This window comes from Felis catus, chromosome C2, assembly GCF_018350175.1.
Source record: "Felis catus isolate Fca126 chromosome C2, F.catus_Fca126_mat1.0, whole genome shotgun sequence".
NCBI classification, from domain to species: domain Eukaryota; kingdom Metazoa; phylum Chordata; class Mammalia; order Carnivora; family Felidae; genus Felis; species Felis catus.
This window is the reverse complement of record NC_058376.1, coordinates 156,104,171-156,121,249: the sequence shown is the minus strand read 5'-3', so window position 1 is coordinate 156,121,249 and position 17,079 is coordinate 156,104,171. Positions and strand designations below refer to the sequence as shown.

Here is a 17,079-nt window from a genome sequence, read left to right as displayed (position 1 = left end):
CAAGAGCTGTGCCACGTGAGGTACAAAACTCTGAGAGGAAGTAGAACATCCCACACGTACCCTTCTCTTTAATGCCACTTTAAGAATGCAAGATTAATTTACACAGCTCTGCAGCCGTTCGACCATCATGGAATAAAATACTTGTTAATCGCATGCATAAGACAACCCTAAGATTAATACAACACTCAAATAAATTTGTAAAAATTAAATCTAAAAACTGCTTAAATGCTCTCTTCATTAAGGATTCTCCTTAAGAACTGTGTCCAGTGATACTTACTGCAGCATTATGTGTAACATCAAAGACTGAAAACACTATCAACAGCTAAAAAGAATGATACATGTCATATCCATAGAATGTAATTTTATGCCCCTATTATGAAGAGTGAAACAGAGGTTTGTCCCAATACAGAGCAATCTCTAACGACACAGTGTCAAATGGGAAAAGCAGGGTACAGAACAAGGTGGACACTATACAACTGTTAGTGTGCAAAATACCACAGGAATGCCTGGGTGGCTCGGTCGGTTAAGCGCTGGACTTTGCATTTTGGCTCAGATTGTGATCTCACAGGTCATGGGAGCAAGAAGCCTGCCTGGGATTCTCCCTCTCTCTCTCTCCGCCCTCCTCGACTCATGTGCATGCATGCAAGTGCACACTCTCTCTCTCTCGAAATAAATGAAATAAAACTTAAAAAATCCCATATATCCATTTGCTGACATATGACTGAGAAATCTCACCGGAAGGATATAACAGAAACCAGTCACTGGTCATTCCTCTGGAAGATCTTGGAAACAGAGGACTGTGATGGGTCAAATTTTACTTTACACTATGTCATTTTTTTTTCTTTTTAATACTTTACTTGCCCCGATGTGGGGGCTTGAACTCATGACCCTGCGGATCAAGAGTCCATGTTCTTCCAAATAAGCCAGCCAGGCACCCCTACACCACATAACACTTTGTACTGAGATTTTTACCATACAAAATAACCTATTGAAACTAAATGAACCCTTAGACAAACATGAAATACAGGTGGCTCCATAGAGACATCTCTAGAAGACATTAAGCAGTAATACTGGGGGAAAACAGTGTATTTTCTGGCAATAAAGCATTTTCCCAAATATCGTCCTGGCTGAACATGACAATCCACCTCCTCCTTACCAGCTCACTTTATACCAAATACAGTTTAGCTTTACATAACCTGCTTTGTTTTTACACATTTCTACTCAGGACAAAAATCTAGCACAGTGAGTTTTAGGTATACTGTTGGAATTTGACTGCTTTTTAAAAATTCAATTTTAATGTATTCAATGGCAACCTTCTTCTGATATTTTGTTTTTGTTACAGTACTTTTATTTTCTTGCTATCTTATCACTACAAGAGAATTCAAGAAATTTTACTCTAAAGATTACTGAATAAAACATTTATCTTTGTCAAATTAAAAAAAAACAACAAAAAACCCCCCCCAAAACACTACTTTCAAAATGTATCTTAAATGACCAACTCCCCGTTTCTAACTAAATTTGAAATTTAAGATTTTCCTCTCTATAATCAGAGAATTCTTCCCTCCTGATAATAAAACCCAGGCCAGAGAAGGCATTACTGCATAGTGTGAATTTATGGTATACTTCAACAGAGTAAAATAAAGAGATAAACACTTGCTGTTTAGGTGAACATGGCGCGTGGCACCCCGAGCTCACGGACAGCAATGCCCTGCTGTGAACACGCTGATCTGACAACATATGATCAGAAAATGGCGTATCTTTATTTAACTGGGGGGGGGGGGGGGGGGGAGGAGAGGGGAGGGAGAAGAGAGAAAATGGCACATCCGGCTGGCCAATCTTCCTCCAAAAACACTAGGTATGCAAGGAGGGGCATCACTAACATTAAGGAAATATCTTCCTTTCTTAAAGAGTTAGGAAAAAAAACACATCCAGTAAGAAAATGAAAATCAGTTATTCCACCATTCAGGAATAACCACTACGAAGGTTTTGACACAGATCCTTCCCAGATTTTTTTTTTTTTTTTGCAAACAGACATATACATGTTATTTTATAAAAGTGTAATTTTAAATGTTTACACATAAAATCTCAACATTCATAGTTTTGTTTCATGCTTTATTTTGAAAGTTAAATTAACTTAACCAAATGGACTACTATGAAAAATTAGACACAGGATAGATTCCTAAACCTTGTTCATTTAGATAAAACAAAATTCTACATGAAACAAAAATTTAGATTGGTGGTTGTGGCAGTGCTAGAACACATGTGTGAATTATTTTCTAAACCTTGGAGGCAAGAAGGCCTTTCTACACATTACATGAAATGGATAAAAAGTAAGAGCAGTGATAAATTTGATACTTAAAAAATGAAATTCTGGGTGCACCTGGGTGGCTCAGTCAGTTAAGCATCTGACTTCAGCTCAGGTCACGATCTCAAGGTTTGTGGGTTTGAGCCCTACGTCTGGCTCTGTGCCTCCCTCTCTCTCTCTGCCCCTCCCCAACCTGCACACTCTCTAACAATAAAGAAACATTAAAAAAAATTTAAAAAGGGGCACCTGGGTGGCTCAGTCGGTTGAGGGTCTGACTTTGGCTCAGGCCATTATCTCGTGGTTTGTGGGTTCGAGCCTTGAGTTGGGGCTCTGTGCTGACAGCCTGCTTCAGATTCTGTGTTTCCCTCTCTCTCCACCCTTGCCCTGCTCGTGCTCTTTCTCTTTCAAACATAAATAAACATTAAAAAAAATTTATAAAAAAAGATAATACATTCTGACTAGTAGGGTTTATCACAAGATTGAAAGACTGGTTTAACATTTGACACTCCACCAATACCATTCACAATATCAACAAAATAAAGATTAAAAATAACATGCAGTAGCTGCTATGCTAACTTTTGTTTACATACTTACTTTAAGTTTTCTAATTCCTGTTTTCTCAATGGAGAGGAAGGTGGAGCTGGAATGAACTTATCTCCATCATGGCTTTTACTGCTAAAATAAAGACAGACTCTGAATTATGAAGAGCAAATAAGCAATTAAATACAAAATTTGGTTGCCCGATCCCCACTCCCATGCAATTTTTTATGCCAAAAATGCAAAAGAGCCAAAACAACCAATGAAAACATGCTTAGTAACTTGGTAACACCAGTGTGTTAAAGCTATACTGTATTTCAGCTTCTTTTCTCCAATACACAATATTGCTTTCAAAAATATCTAATTGTTGGGGTGTCTGGGTGGCTCTTTCAGTTAGGTGTCTGACTTCAGCTCAGATCATGATCTCGTGGTTTGTGAGTTCGAGCCCCGTGTCGGGCCCTGTGCTGACAACTCAGAGCCTGGAGCCTGCTTCGGATTCTGTGTCTCCCTTGCTCTCTGACCCTCTCCTGCTCATGGTCTTTCTCTGTCTCAAAAATAAAACATTAAAAAAATTTTTTTTTAAATTTCTAATTGTAAACAATATCTCTACAAAGGAGACCACTCTCGTATTTTCACACATTTCTCATTCTTCTGATTGCTTTTTTTTTTTTTTTGTATCAACTACAGTAAAAGATAACCTCTTGATGGAGGCGGAAAAAACCCCACAGTTTTGTTTCAAATTTTCTTTAATGAATGTATTTTTATAATAATCCAGAAAAAATGCTGGGAGGAAACACTTGAATTTAAAGGTGCTATGTGTAAAAATAACTTTATATATGATGGTGTTTTATGATTACTAGAAACTCTCTTAGTTTCTAGAGATTGGTATAACATTTATACAAAAAAACCTAGAAATTAATAGAAATATTCTAGAGGTTAGTGATTTATGGTATGTTAAGACAAAAGGCAAAGGACAGAAGAAGTGAGAAGTTTTAGGATTTAAGTATTTACTTTAATAAAAGTAAAAACAAAGCCCTATCTCTGAGTGCGAAAGGATTTCTTTACAGCTGTATCTCCTGTCAATGAAAAGCTGTTTCTTTCCACTCTTCTCTCCCAAGGTTCTGTCCTCACTTGGCCTTCACTTCATTTCTCCCTTCCAGAAATACTTAACATTCATACTTTCCTTTCTTCTTATTCAAAACAGGGGATTTAGGAAATTCAGTCTGGAGATTTTAAGAATTCATCTGTAGGACAAAGGGGCTCACGAAGAAGTCCTGAGGGGCTTCACCAAAGGGGGTCCAAGGGATTAGAATACCTGCAAGTTTCGCCGCTTTCGCTGCTCTCCGTGTTCCCACCTAATTGGTTACTATTTTTAGACCCATTTTCCTGCTTCGGATCTTGCTGTTCTTCCGGTAAGAGCAGCAAGGCGTTTCGGAGACAGATGGCTGCAAACTCCATGCTGGCTACAGGAATGGCTGAAGACTGTCCATCGCTTGAAAGAGTAAAACTGAATTAGCTAAGTAAATAACATAAAAAGTAGTAAGACTTTTCTGTTCTCGGGAATAAAACCAATAGAATTATGAATGAAAATGTGCCTTCCGACAGGGAAAAATTTGAAAACAAGCCACTCCAAGAGAATGCCAAAGCACCCAAATCCTAAACGGCGCATATCAAGTGTAGGAAGCATGAATAATACCCAGTTGTATCTCCAGGAATGGGACTAGGGATGGAAAACAACTTGGAGGTGATCTGCAGTGCCCGTGTTAATACAACAGAGGAGTTACAGGTAAGGAAAATTGTAACAAGGGCCAGGACAGGTATAGTAAGAACGGGAAAGAAAGGTTACACCTGAGCCTTGTTTCAGTTGATCCTCGTTTTCGAAAATGCTTTGTTTTGCCTTACAATATTTTTTTTGAGATTTTATGTTACTTTCTTTTATTTTTTAAAATTTATTATTTTTTTTAAACGTTTATTTATTATTGAGACACAGAGAGACAGAGCATGAGCAGGGAAGGGGCAGAGAGAGGAGGAGACACAGAATCCCAAGCAGGCTCCAAGCTGTCAGCACAGAGCCCGTCGCGGGGCTTGAACCCATGAACCGTGAGATCATGACCTGAGTCAAAGTCGGACGCCCAACTGACTGAGCCACCCAGGCGTCCCTTTTTTGAGAATTTATATAACTTTCTATTGATACACCAAACTAAACTTTATTAGGGGGAAAAAAAGTGAAAAGTAGTAATAATTTTGAAATTTTAAGTCTTTAAAAAAATAAGTCTGCAGTATAGCTGAAATAAATTAACACGAAAATAATGTGTGCCAGATACTATTTTAAAACTTTGGGGTGGGGGCTCCTGGGTGGCTCAGTTAAGCGTCCGACTCTCGATTTTGGCTCAGGTCACGGTCTCAGGGTCTGTGAGTTTGAGTTCCGTGTTGGGCTCCATGCTGGTAGTGTGGAGACTGCTTGGGATTTTGTCTCTGTCTCTCTCTGTCTCTCTGTCTCTCTCCCCCCTCTCTCAAAAATAAATAAACTTAAAAAAAAAAAACTTTGGAAAAACTTTTAAATGGTAGAGAACAATTTTATTTTTGGGGAAGGAAAAAAACAGCAAATTTTTTACAAAGCCTACTACTTTAAAAATAATAGCAACTCCGGGGCGCCTGGGTGGCTCGGTCGGTTAAGCGTCCGACTTCGGCTCAGGTCACGATCTTGCGGTATGTGAGTTTGAGCCCCGCATCGGGCTCTTTGCTGACTGCTCAGAGCCTGGAGCCTGTTTTGGATTCTGTGTCTCCCTCTCTCTCTGCCCTTCCCCCGTTCATGCTCTGTCTCTCTCTGTCTCAAAAATAAATAAACGTTAGAAAAAAAAATTAAAAAAAAAAAATAAAAGCAACTCCAAATTGGAATCTTTCTTTTAACAGAGCATGAACGGGGGAGGGGCAGAGAGAGAGGGAGACACAGAATCCGAAACAGGCCCCAGGCTCTGAGCTGTCAGCACAGAGCCCGACGCGGGCCCGAACTCACATGAGATCACGCGAGATCATGACCTGAGCCGAAGTCGGACGCTTAACCGACCAAGCCACCCAGGCGCCCCGGAATCTTTCTTTATATAAGATGTTCATATTTAAAAGCTATTCAACTGAAGGTTCTGCATGTGACAGCTTTATATTGCTTTGGTTACTTATGTATTTGTATTTTTTTCTCCTAATACTAAGAATCAGGTTTAGGGAAAATACCTAAATAAAAAGCAGCAATGATACACTATATAAAATTTTAAGAAACATCAAGATGCCCTCTTCTGGACATTCTGAATAATGGAACTGAATAGACCGGGTTCTCTGAGCCATCAACATTCTCAGCACATACGTGACTAAACCGAAACCCTGTGTCAGATAATATACACTATGGACTTATATATGAGGCTCTGGTTGTTGAAGTAGAAATAAACCTGGTTGCAAAGTGGTTCCTCCCATGAAAAATCTTAAGCATATTTTTATACATAAATAACATTGAGAAATAATATCAAATATCCACACTTTCTCTCTCTCTGCATAATACTTACTTATATACAGTATTCTGTATGGACTGTGATGCCAGAACTATTTTACGATGATAGCCTTGACCAACAATAGACTGTACAATTCCTTTCTTACTTGGAAGGCCTTTAGTTTCTTGTTCAGCAGTCTGCAAAAACAGAAATAATTTCCAATTAATCAATGCAACTGTAAGACAGGATGTGAAAAATGATCTAATATTTTTCGAAGTACTCCAAGGAAGTTCCTATGATCCATAAATGTGGAGTTTTGGTGATAAAGGAAATATGTTCAGTACTGAAGAAAAGGATGGTTAATTAGTACATGAAGTGGGAAGTCTGTCATATATGCTATATTTTAATATGAAGTCTGAGGTAATTCTAAGGAAAAAAGGCAATTCAAGAACAACTTAAGCATTTATTTAGAACGATCTAGTTAGAATATCCTACACCCCGGACACCATGCTGCATCAGAGTAAGGAAACAGGAGAGCCACAAAGACTCAGAAAGGGAAGCAACTCTACTTCCTAGAACCCAGCGTGTCTTTCTTAATTGAAAGCATTAATTAAATTTCAACAACATATAAACTGGGACAAGCTACATGTTAACATTTACACGGGCACAATTCTTTCCTTCTAGAAAATCGAAATTCTAAAACCCTGTAAACATTAGACCGACAACAGTAAAAGCTACCTACACACACACAGTGTTGGGATGTCTCACGAACACAGCAGCATCACCTCACTACGAGAACTTAATGTGCCAGCAGCATTTACCTTCCCGTCATTCGAGGTCTCTGGGTTGCCTGCAGGTGGAATCCCACCCCGTCATTTTATAAAGTCACGCAGCTCTCACGTGCAGGAATAAACTGGAGCCGACCCATGTGAACTCGCAGAGCTAAACTCTGCCCTGCAAACAGTCCTTCTCTAAGCACGTTTCTGTACTGTTACTCACTGCTCCTACTGGAACTTTACTATAGTTGTACTTCCAGCCATGACTTCTGATAAAACAGGGATTCACTGTATATTCATTTTAAAAAGAAAGTATTACACAGTGCTTAAAAAATACAACAAAACTGCTCTGACTGGAAATTTTGTGTCGAGGGGGCAGCCAAGCAAGATCAATGAAAAATAACAAAAAGTGGATATTCTGAACCATTCTTGGAAGGCACTCCCATTCTGACTTCTTTTCCTATTCGTGGTGATAAATTTATGATTCATCCATACGTTCCTTCCCGATCCGTAAGGTCACACAAGATCACGCAAGGAAGATGTGGAGGTGCAACAGATGAAAACAAAGACCGAAGGGAACTAAAAATCCACAATAATAAACTTTCTTTTTTTTTTCTTTAATTTTTGTTAATGTTTATTTGTTTTTGAGAGAGAGCGAGCGAGCGAGCATGAGTGGGGAAGGGGCAGAGAGAGAGGGAGACACAGAATCCGAAGCAGGCTCCAGGCTCTGAGCTGTCAGCACAGAGCCTGACGTGGGGCTCAAACCCACAAACTGCGAGATCATGACCTGAGCTGAAGTCGGATGCTCAACCGACTGAGCCATCCAGGCACCCCTTAACAGCCTTCTCTTAAATTGGTTCCATACTCTCCCTAAAGTAAAGTCTGTGTTTTTTTTTTTAAATTAGCGCATCTTCTCTCATATATTATACCCATCCAAGTAAGCGTAAGCCCTACTTCTGCCAAAAGCAGTCTGAAGCAATGTCCGTCAGATAAACAGGACATAAATGATCTCCTCAGCATCACCAATTTAACAATTAAGTTGGTTCTTTTTAAAAAAGATATTTTTTCTTAACTTTTATTTTAGAGAGAGAGAGGGGGCCAGTGGGGGAGAGAGAATCTTAAGCAGGCTCCACTTAAGATGCCATGATCCTGAGATTGTGACCTGAGCCCAAATCAAGAGTTGGACACTCAACTCACTGAGCCACCCAGGTGCCCCAACTTGTTCTTTTTATTAAAAGATGAATTTATTTCTGAAGGTACAAACTGCTTTCTTCAGCATTCCTTCTATCCCAACTCAATACATTTTATGGAATTTTATTTAGAGTTTATAATTTCTGCTTTTGGGATTTTACTCTCTGGTTTTATTAGAGAGTGTTTGGGGGTTGTCTTAACTGTCTTTTAGGGCACTTCAGCATCCTTTTAGAAGGAAGAGAGAGCACACAGACAGATAATTATTTTTGGCATATTTCCTATTTGTAGCACAAACTGAATATTCTGACATCCACCAAATTATGGCAATTAAGTCATCTCCACCATTTTTTAAAAATTAGAGGTTTAGAACTTTGCAGAATGGGGCAGTGACTTCATAATAAAATCCACAGAATGAAGACAGTCTGAAAAGTACTACTTCTAAAAATAACAACTTTATTGTTTTAATTTATTCTTTTTAATGTTTATTTATTTTTTAGAGAGAGAGAGAGAGAGACAGAGAGAGTGAGAGTGTGGGGCAGGGGCAGGGGCAGACAGCGAGGGAGACACAGGATCCAAAGTAGGCTCCTGGTTCTGAGCTGTCAGCACAGAGCCCGACAGCGGCTCACCAACTGTGAGATCATGGCCCAAGCCGAAGTCGGAAGCTCAACCGACTGAGCCACCCAGGTGCCCCTAAAAATAAGTAATTTTAAAAGAAAATATTAAGCCTTACTCTATTTCTCTACTCCCTGGTTGATGTAATTCCCTGGTTTCCAAGAACTGTGCAAATGAGAGGCCTCCAATACTTAAATTCATGAATGGATTAAAGAGAATAAACCATTCCTAGAGATTTTTGTTTTCAAAAGTACACATTCTGCCTAGAATTATTTGTCAATTAATTTAAGAATTACCAAATAAGAGCGGCGCCTGGGTGGCTCAGTGAGTTGAGTGTCCGACTTCGGCTCAGGTCCTGATCTCACTGTTCGTGAGTTCAAGTCCCACGTCAGGCCCTGTGCTGTCAGTGCAGAGCCCGCTTCAGAGCCTCTGTCTCCCTCTCTCTCTGCCCCTACCTTGCTAGCTCGCTCTCGCTCTCTCTCTCTCACAACGAAACAAATAAAAACATTTTAAAAATTAAAAAAAAAAAGAATGCTCCAATAAGAAAGTTGTCTTTTAAAAGGCAAATTACAATCCAATAAATCCTTAAAGCCCTTCGAGGACGGCACGCTTCTCTTTCCCCAGGGGGATACAGATCATCAGCCACTTAAATACCACGTGTGACAACCGCCAGGCAAACATCCTTCCCACTCGGGCTTCGGCAGCGGTTCCTCAGGAAGGGGCAAGGGCAGCCGACGCATCTCGGGTCGCCGATGGCAGGCACACCTCAGGTGCCAGGCCACCCAGTCTCCACACAGCCAAGGAGCACGGCAAGGGCGGGGGGCGGGGAGGAAACGGGTCTTACAGGCGTCTGGCGATTCTCATCCAAGTGGTCTTGCCCCCACCCCCTGCTGACCGCTCCCCACTCCAGATTCCCAAGGCTTCCAGCAACCACCACGTGCAGAGAATCTAGGCAAGGACACCCACGTAAACCGGCCTCTTTCGCACAGTCACAGGGGACCCTCCTGTGGGAGAGGCAGTCCGACAGTCCGTTTACCGGATCAAAAGGAAAGTGGCGTCGCACTCACGGGGTTACCGCCAGCCCTTTTCTACCCACCTGTGCAGGTGCCATTCTCACGCCCTCAGACGACACGGCCCCCGCCCCCAGCGGACCACCGTCCCACCAGATACGACCCTCTCAACGACTCCACCTCTTTAGTATGACTGCCGATCGAGGCTGCGATGCTTCAAGAAGCAGAATGTCAACAAACGACTCTCGGAAACGAAATCTTTTGTCCAACTGTTAAAGGACGGACGACGTACATTCCCTGAGACTTAGAAAGGGAACGAGGTCTCGGATGTCTCCCGGTTTGCTGTTTTCTATGCAAAGAGTTGCGAGACGGTTCAAAACGATGCCCAAGGGGCACTCACCCCCTTGTTGGCAGCAATGCAGCATTCGGCCAGCCGTAGCCAGAGGCGGGGATTTGCGTGATAAACCTGAACAGCTTCAATCAGACACTCAAAGGCGGCAAGAGGTCTTCCGATGTGAAGAAGCTGAATTCCACAGTTATACAGCAACTCGTACCTCTTGTTGGTTAGTAATGTACACATGGGTCTTCCTGAAAACTTTTTGCCTGGTGATACAAATTAGGTTAAGAAAACACTCATCAGGTGCAAAAAAGCAGTCACACTCAAAACATTTATCCCACGAAGTACTTGAATGCTACCTCGTGTAATATCAGTGACCCCACTGTGAAGCTGTAACAGCTCTCTCCCAGTGATGATCGTCCCCCTCAACCCCACAAATATTCTCCAGAGTCATTTCAGTTGCCTGTGCTGGTGCAGCCAGACAGCAATCTTCCAGAAAGGCAAAGAAAAGAGACAGGACCCACGGACTCCTCTGTACCTTTTCCACCTTTTTAGAAGATTGCAGTTTTTTCTTTTATTTTTCAGAGAGAGAAAGTGTGAAAAGTGTGAGTGGGGCAGGGGCAGGGGCAGAGCGAGAGAAAGAAAGAAAGAAAGAAAGAGAGAAAGAAAGAAAGAAAGAAAGAAAGAAAAGAAAGAAAGAAAGAAAGAGAAAAAAAGAAAAGAAAAGGAAGAAAAAGAAAAAAAGAAAGAAAGAAAGAAAAAGAAAAAAAGAAAAGAAAAGGAAGAAAAAGAAAAAAAGAAAGAAAGAAAGAAAAAGAAAAAAAGAAAAGGAAGAAAAAGAAAAAAAGAAAGAAAGAAAGAAAGAAAGAAAGAAAGAAAGAAAGAAAGAAAGAAAAGAAAAGAAGAAAGAAAGAAAGGAAGAAAGAAAAAGAAAGAGGGAGAAAATCCCAAGCAGGCTCCATACTGTCAGCACGGAGCCCAATTCAGGGCTCAAACCATGAACTGAGATCATGACGTGAGCCGAAGTCGGACGCTTAACCGACTTAATCAGTCACTCAGGCCTGATTCCACTTTTTTCGTTTTTTTTAAACTTTCAGTTTGGTTAACCATTTTATCGTCATGTGCTTTCTTACCCAGAAACATGCAGCTAATGTTAGGGGGATTTAGCAACTTTTCTATGAACATAAAAATTAATATACTATACCTACAAAGACAATGCTTTGCTAACTTTTTCAAAGTTTCAGTCTATAATAAATAAAGACTACTTATAATTTTGGATACATTTTCATCAATTAGTTTTATATTTCAATAAGGTAAAAAACTGCTTGGTTTTAAGCATTCCAGGTGAAGGATTCATATGGTATGGATATTAAATAAAAGACTTCAGGAATTTGCTCAAAAAGATTGTTAGATACTACCAATAACCGCACATGTGAAACCTTGGAAATAACCTATAATAAAACTAGTTTAGGAGGGCCTGGCTGCCTCAGTTAGTAAAGCACGGGACTCTCTATCTCTGGGTCACAAGTTCAAGCACCACACTGAATGCAGAGCTTAAAACAAAAACCAAAACAAAAAAACCCAGCTTAGCAGTTGAGAACTCTCACAATCTATTTTGCTTTATCACGTTACCATACGTGATTACTCATCTCTGTATCCATGAAAAAGTGAACGTAATTTAGGTTTCTTGATAATTACTCCTACCACCTTGTTATTTGAAGTAGCAATATCTACTAATCCCCAGAGTCAAACCTGTTGGGAAGGGTCAATGTTAATTTTAGGTAGGCACGTGAGGCATACATTTGGACCACTTGATCTCTCATCTACGTATTTATTTTTATTTTTTCTTTAAAAAAATCATCATTTTTTAAATTCCAGTGTACATCAGGTACGGTGTTATACTAGTTTCAGGTATAAATAGAGTGATTTGACAATTGTATATGTGCCTCAGTGCTCAGCTGCTCTCTAGTGTCATGCCCTCCTCAGGCGGTCAAATACGAACTGTCTTCCAGCAATGAGCTCACCTGGATCAGTGCTGCCTGCACTGAGCTGTGCACAAACATTGTCGTTCTCCTGGAGGGCCTTTTTAAAGTAGAAAATTCCCAAATTGTGCTTGCTCATGGCAAAATGGATACAACCAAGATTATTCCAGAACATGCATCTCAAGCATTCACCTGAGAACACAGATAAATTTGTTCACAAGTTTTACTGTTGATACATGCCACACAAGCGTCAGCCACGCAATCACATCCGCTAGGCCCTACAGAAAACTTCACGAGGCATTTGAAATTTAAGAAACATCTGAAAATTTTGTAAGCTCCTTTCCTTTCAAAATCTTTTCTTACAGGTGATAAACCAACTGTGCACATCAATTTTGTTAGCCTGTTTAGTCTTCGTTTCCGATTCAACTTTTAATAATTATAGGCAAATGATACAATAACGCAAAGGACAAAAAATATGTGTTAGTAACATCATGTGCATTACATCCACACAACAAAATACTATGTAGAAACTGGAAAGAACAAAGTATATGTGGAAACATTTAAAACAGAAGTGTATTCAATGAATAGCAAGAATACATCAAACAGAACACATAAAATCCTGCTTTTGCTTGTTAAACTTTAAGTCTCTGCTGTTCATTTATTTTTTAAATTTATTTTGACAAAGTGCATGCGTGTCTGTGCACATGCACGCACAAGCAGGGAAGAGGCGTAGAGGGAGAGAATCCAAAGCAGGCTCCGAGCTCCGCTTCATCCCACGATTGAGAGACGGTGACCTGAACTGAAGCCCAGAGTGGGATGTCCAACCCAGCCACCCAGGGGCCCCTCCGCTGCTTTTAGTTCCTATGTCTTTACACATCACTATGGCTCGGCCGGTTAAGCGTCCAACTCTTGATCTGAGTTCAGGTCATGATCCCAGGTTGTGGGATCAAGCCCCACGCTGGGTTTGTGCTGAGAGTGCGAGCCTGCTTGGGATTCTCTCTCGCTCTCCCTCCTCTGCTGGCACCTGCACGTCCACACCCACGCACTCTGCCAAAATAAACATTTAAAAAATGTATCACTACGGCTGAGCGTCTTTCTCCTCATGCTTGTTAGGCATTTGTGTCCTGTATTCTGCTTCTTTATGTTCTTTCCACTTTTTCACTTGGTTACAGACATTGTTCCTACTGGTTACCTGTTAGTATGCTGCAGAAAACTTGGGTCATGTCTGTTTCAAATATTACCCACAATGTCATTGGGTCATCTGTCTTGTGACCTGGTTCAGTGTGTGTGTGTGTGTGTGTGTGTGTGTGTGTGTGTGTGTGTGTATGTTTTTTTTTTTTAATTTTTTTAACTTTTATTTATTTTTGAGACAGAGAGAGACAGAGAATGAACAGGGAGGGTCAGAGAGAGGGAGACACAGAATCCGAAACAGGCTCCAGGCTCTGAGCGGTCAGCACAGAGCCCGACGCGGGGCTTGAACTCACGGACCGCGAGATCATGACCTGAGCCGAAGTCAGATGCTTAACCAACTGAGCCACCCAGGTGCCCCTAATGTCTATTTATTTTTGAGAAAGAGAGAGAGAATGAGACTGAGCAAGAGCAGGGGAGGGGCAGACAGAGAGGGAGACACAGAATCCAAAGCAGGATCCAGGCTCTGAGCTGTCAGCACAGAGCCTGACGCGGGGCTTGAACTCACGGACCGCGAGATCATGACCTGAGCTGAAGTCGGCCGCTTAACCAACTGAGCCACCCAGGCGCCCCGTGTGTGTTATGTTTTTAATGTTTCACGTTTTTACGTGGTTAAATTTAGTCATCTTTTTAAAACTTTTACTTATCTTTAAAGACAGAGTGTGTGAGTGGGAGAAGGGCAGAGGGAGAGAGAGAATCTTTTTTTCTTTTTTAATATATATTTTTTAATGTTTATTTTCTTTTGAGAGAGAGTGAGAGACAAAGGCACGAGCAGGGGAGGGATGGAGAGAGAGGGAGACAGAATCCGAAGCAGGCTCCAGGCTCTGAGCTGTCAGCACAGAGCCTGACACGGGGCTCGAACACAGATGGCGAGATCATGGCCTGAGCCAAAGTCGGCCGCTCAACAGACTGAGCCCCACAGGCGCCCCGAGAAAGAGAGAACCTGAAGCAAGCTCCAAGCCCAGTACGGAGCTCACCTTGGGGCTCCATCTCACCACAAGATCATGACCTGAGATGAAATCAAGAGTCAGATGTTTAAGTGACTGAGCCACCCAGGTGCCTCTAGTCACCTTTTCTAAACTCTATGCTTCTTGGTTTGATCAAGTCTTCCCTACCACAAAATTAAAATACTCAAGTTGTTGTTGTTTTAGCTGCTTTTATAATTTTTACATTTTAATCCTCCATTTCTCTGGGGTTTGTTTTGGTGTAATGAAAGCAATCCAAGCTTCAGGATTCCTCTTCTAAATTGCTTCCCAAATGCTCCAAAACAATTCATTGACAGTCCATCTTTTCCTCAATGATATAAATGCCAGACTAGACACAGAAAATTAATAATCAGGATATTCAATACTTAATACTAAAATCTAAAGGTTTTCTTCTGACATTTTAAAATTAAGCAAGGATATTTTAAAAAGACAAAAACTAGGTTTAGGAAAAAAGACAGGAAATACGCTAAAATGTTTAAAGGAGACTGCCTCTGATAGTAGCACTGTGAACACTTTAAGAAACATTCTATTCCCAAATCTCTAATGAGCATATTTGTCGGCAGCAAAACCTAAATTTCACATGTGAGAAGAAAATGAACAATTTTGAAATTAATAACTGTGAAAAATATCAATACTCAGCAATCAAAAAGAATGAAATCTTGCCATTTGCAACCACGTGGATGGAACCGGAGGGTATTACGGTAAGTGAAATTAGTCAGAGAAAGACAAATATCCTATGACTTCACTCATATGAAGACTTTAAGAGACAAAACAGATGAACATAAGGAAAGGGAAACAAAAATAATGTCAAACCAGGGAGGGGGACAAAACAGAAGAGACTCTTAAATATACAGAACAAACAGAGGGTTACTGGACGGGGGGTGGGGTAAATGGGTCAGGGGCACTAAGGAATCTACTCCTGAAATCATTGTTGGCACTATATGTTAACTAACTTGGATGTAAATTAAAAAGAGAAAAGAAAAATATCAAAAAATAAAACTGCTGTATAAAAACCTTTCCTATTACATAATCTTAACCATTCACCAGTCAACCACATGCCCTGCTCTGCACTCCACTGCAGAGCCTGACAATATCAATTCTGAAATCTACATCAAGACAATCCTAAGCAAAATTTTCTCAAGCATATTGAATTTTTAGTCTGAAAGATCATTTCAGTGTTTGGGTGTTATGGGCTTCTGAGGGGAAATTTTGGCAATAAAAACAGCAAAAATGAAAATTTAGCAGAATTAAAAATGAGTACTCAGGGGCGGCTGGGTGGCTCAGTCCGTTAAGCGTCCAACTCTGAACTTTGGCTCAGGTCACGATCTCACGCTTCTCAAGTTTGAGCCCCATGTTGGGCTCTGTGCTGGCAGCACGGAGCCTGCTTGGAATTTCTCTCTCCCTTTCTCTCTGCCCCTCCCAGACTTGCTCTCTCTCTCAAAAAATAAACAAACACAAAGTTTAAAAAAAAAAAAAGCGTACTCAGAACAAACAGAATATCCAAGAACATCATAATGGAACAAACTGCTTTTCTTCGTCTTTTGCCACCCCACCAAACAGAAGAGGTAAAAGGGCAACACGGGTTGAGTATGTTCGCATATGCCGTCTGTGCTCAAATCTGAACAGAATCTAAAACAAAATGTATCATAAAACTCACTCATCCTTTGCATTTTTAAAAAAATTTTTTTTCATGTTTATTCATTGTTTTCACAGAGAGGGAGACAGAGCATAAGCAGGGGAAGGGCAGAGAGAGAGGGAGACTCAGAACCCGAAGCAGGATCCAGGACCCAAGCTGTCAGCACAAAGTCTGACGTGGGGCTTGAACTCACGAACCATGAGATTAGGATCTTGAGCCAGAGCTGGGCACTTAACCGACTGAGCCATCCAGGCGCCTCTTCTTTGCATTTTTATTTTTATTTTTAGAAAGAGGTGGGGGGGGGGTAGCGAGATGGACGCTCGAGGCACCTGGGTGGCTCGGTCGGTTGAATGTCTGACTCTTGATTTCCGCTCAGGTCATGATTCCAGGGGTTGTGGGATCGAGCCCCACGTCGGCTCCAGGCGGAGTGTGGAGCCTACTTAAGACTGTCTCTTTCTCTATCCCTCCCCTACTCACACTCATGGTCTAAGATAAAAAATAGTAATAAAATAAAAATAAGAAAATTATAAAAAATCACACTGAAGAGAAGTACAGGAGACAACAAAAGACGGAGAGCCAGAAATAAAATAGCGTACTAGAATTTCATAATTTTCTTTTACCTGTTTTCATGAATCCTGGATGCTCAGCAATGTTTGAACTATTTAACAGCTTCACAGCTTTTCGATAATTGCCTCTTAAGTACTCAAAATTGCTTTTAAGAAACAGAGAGGGGGCAGACTGTAAAGAAAATATAAACTGTTTATACTCTGTCTTCACATGTGTAATGTGAGGTCACAATTGTACCACTATACTGGTATGTATTCAAGAGAGTAATTTAAGTCATGCTCACAAAAAACTACAGCTCCAAAATTTTCCATTGCTCTCACAACCCCAAAAAAGAAACCTATCAGAAAGCAACTCATACACTCAATTCAGAGTCTGCCTTAAAAAATCCATACACCATATATGTATATGTATTACACCACTAACTGGAAGCCAACTTAACAGCACTAACTAGGCCTTTCGTTTCAACGACTATT

At 40.8% G+C, this 17,079-nt stretch overlaps 1 protein-coding gene across 9 annotated transcripts in view; it reads right to left on the bottom strand.

The window, feature by feature from the left end:
- Positions 1-17,079, bottom strand: part of CNOT10 (CCR4-NOT transcription complex subunit 10) — a 70,797-nt gene that overhangs the window by 21,932 nt on the left and 31,786 nt on the right. For 6 of the 9 annotated variants that reach the window (XM_006936560.4, XM_019810996.3, XM_019810997.3 and 3 more), the window contains exons 8-13: positions 16,660-16,777; positions 12,272-12,421; positions 10,311-10,513; positions 6,397-6,518; positions 4,158-4,334; positions 2,900-2,980 (exon numbers count right to left, since the gene is read on the bottom strand). In XM_006936560.4, the coding sequence (XP_006936622.2) occupies positions 2,900-2,980; positions 4,158-4,334; positions 6,397-6,518; positions 10,311-10,513; positions 12,272-12,421; positions 16,660-16,777 (851 nt within the window). The remainder of the gene's footprint in view (positions 1-2,899; positions 2,981-4,157; positions 4,335-6,396; positions 6,519-10,310; positions 10,514-12,271; positions 12,422-16,659; positions 16,778-17,079) is intronic. The other 3 variants (XM_006936559.4, XM_045037914.1, XM_019810995.3) reach the window with 1 other exon arrangement.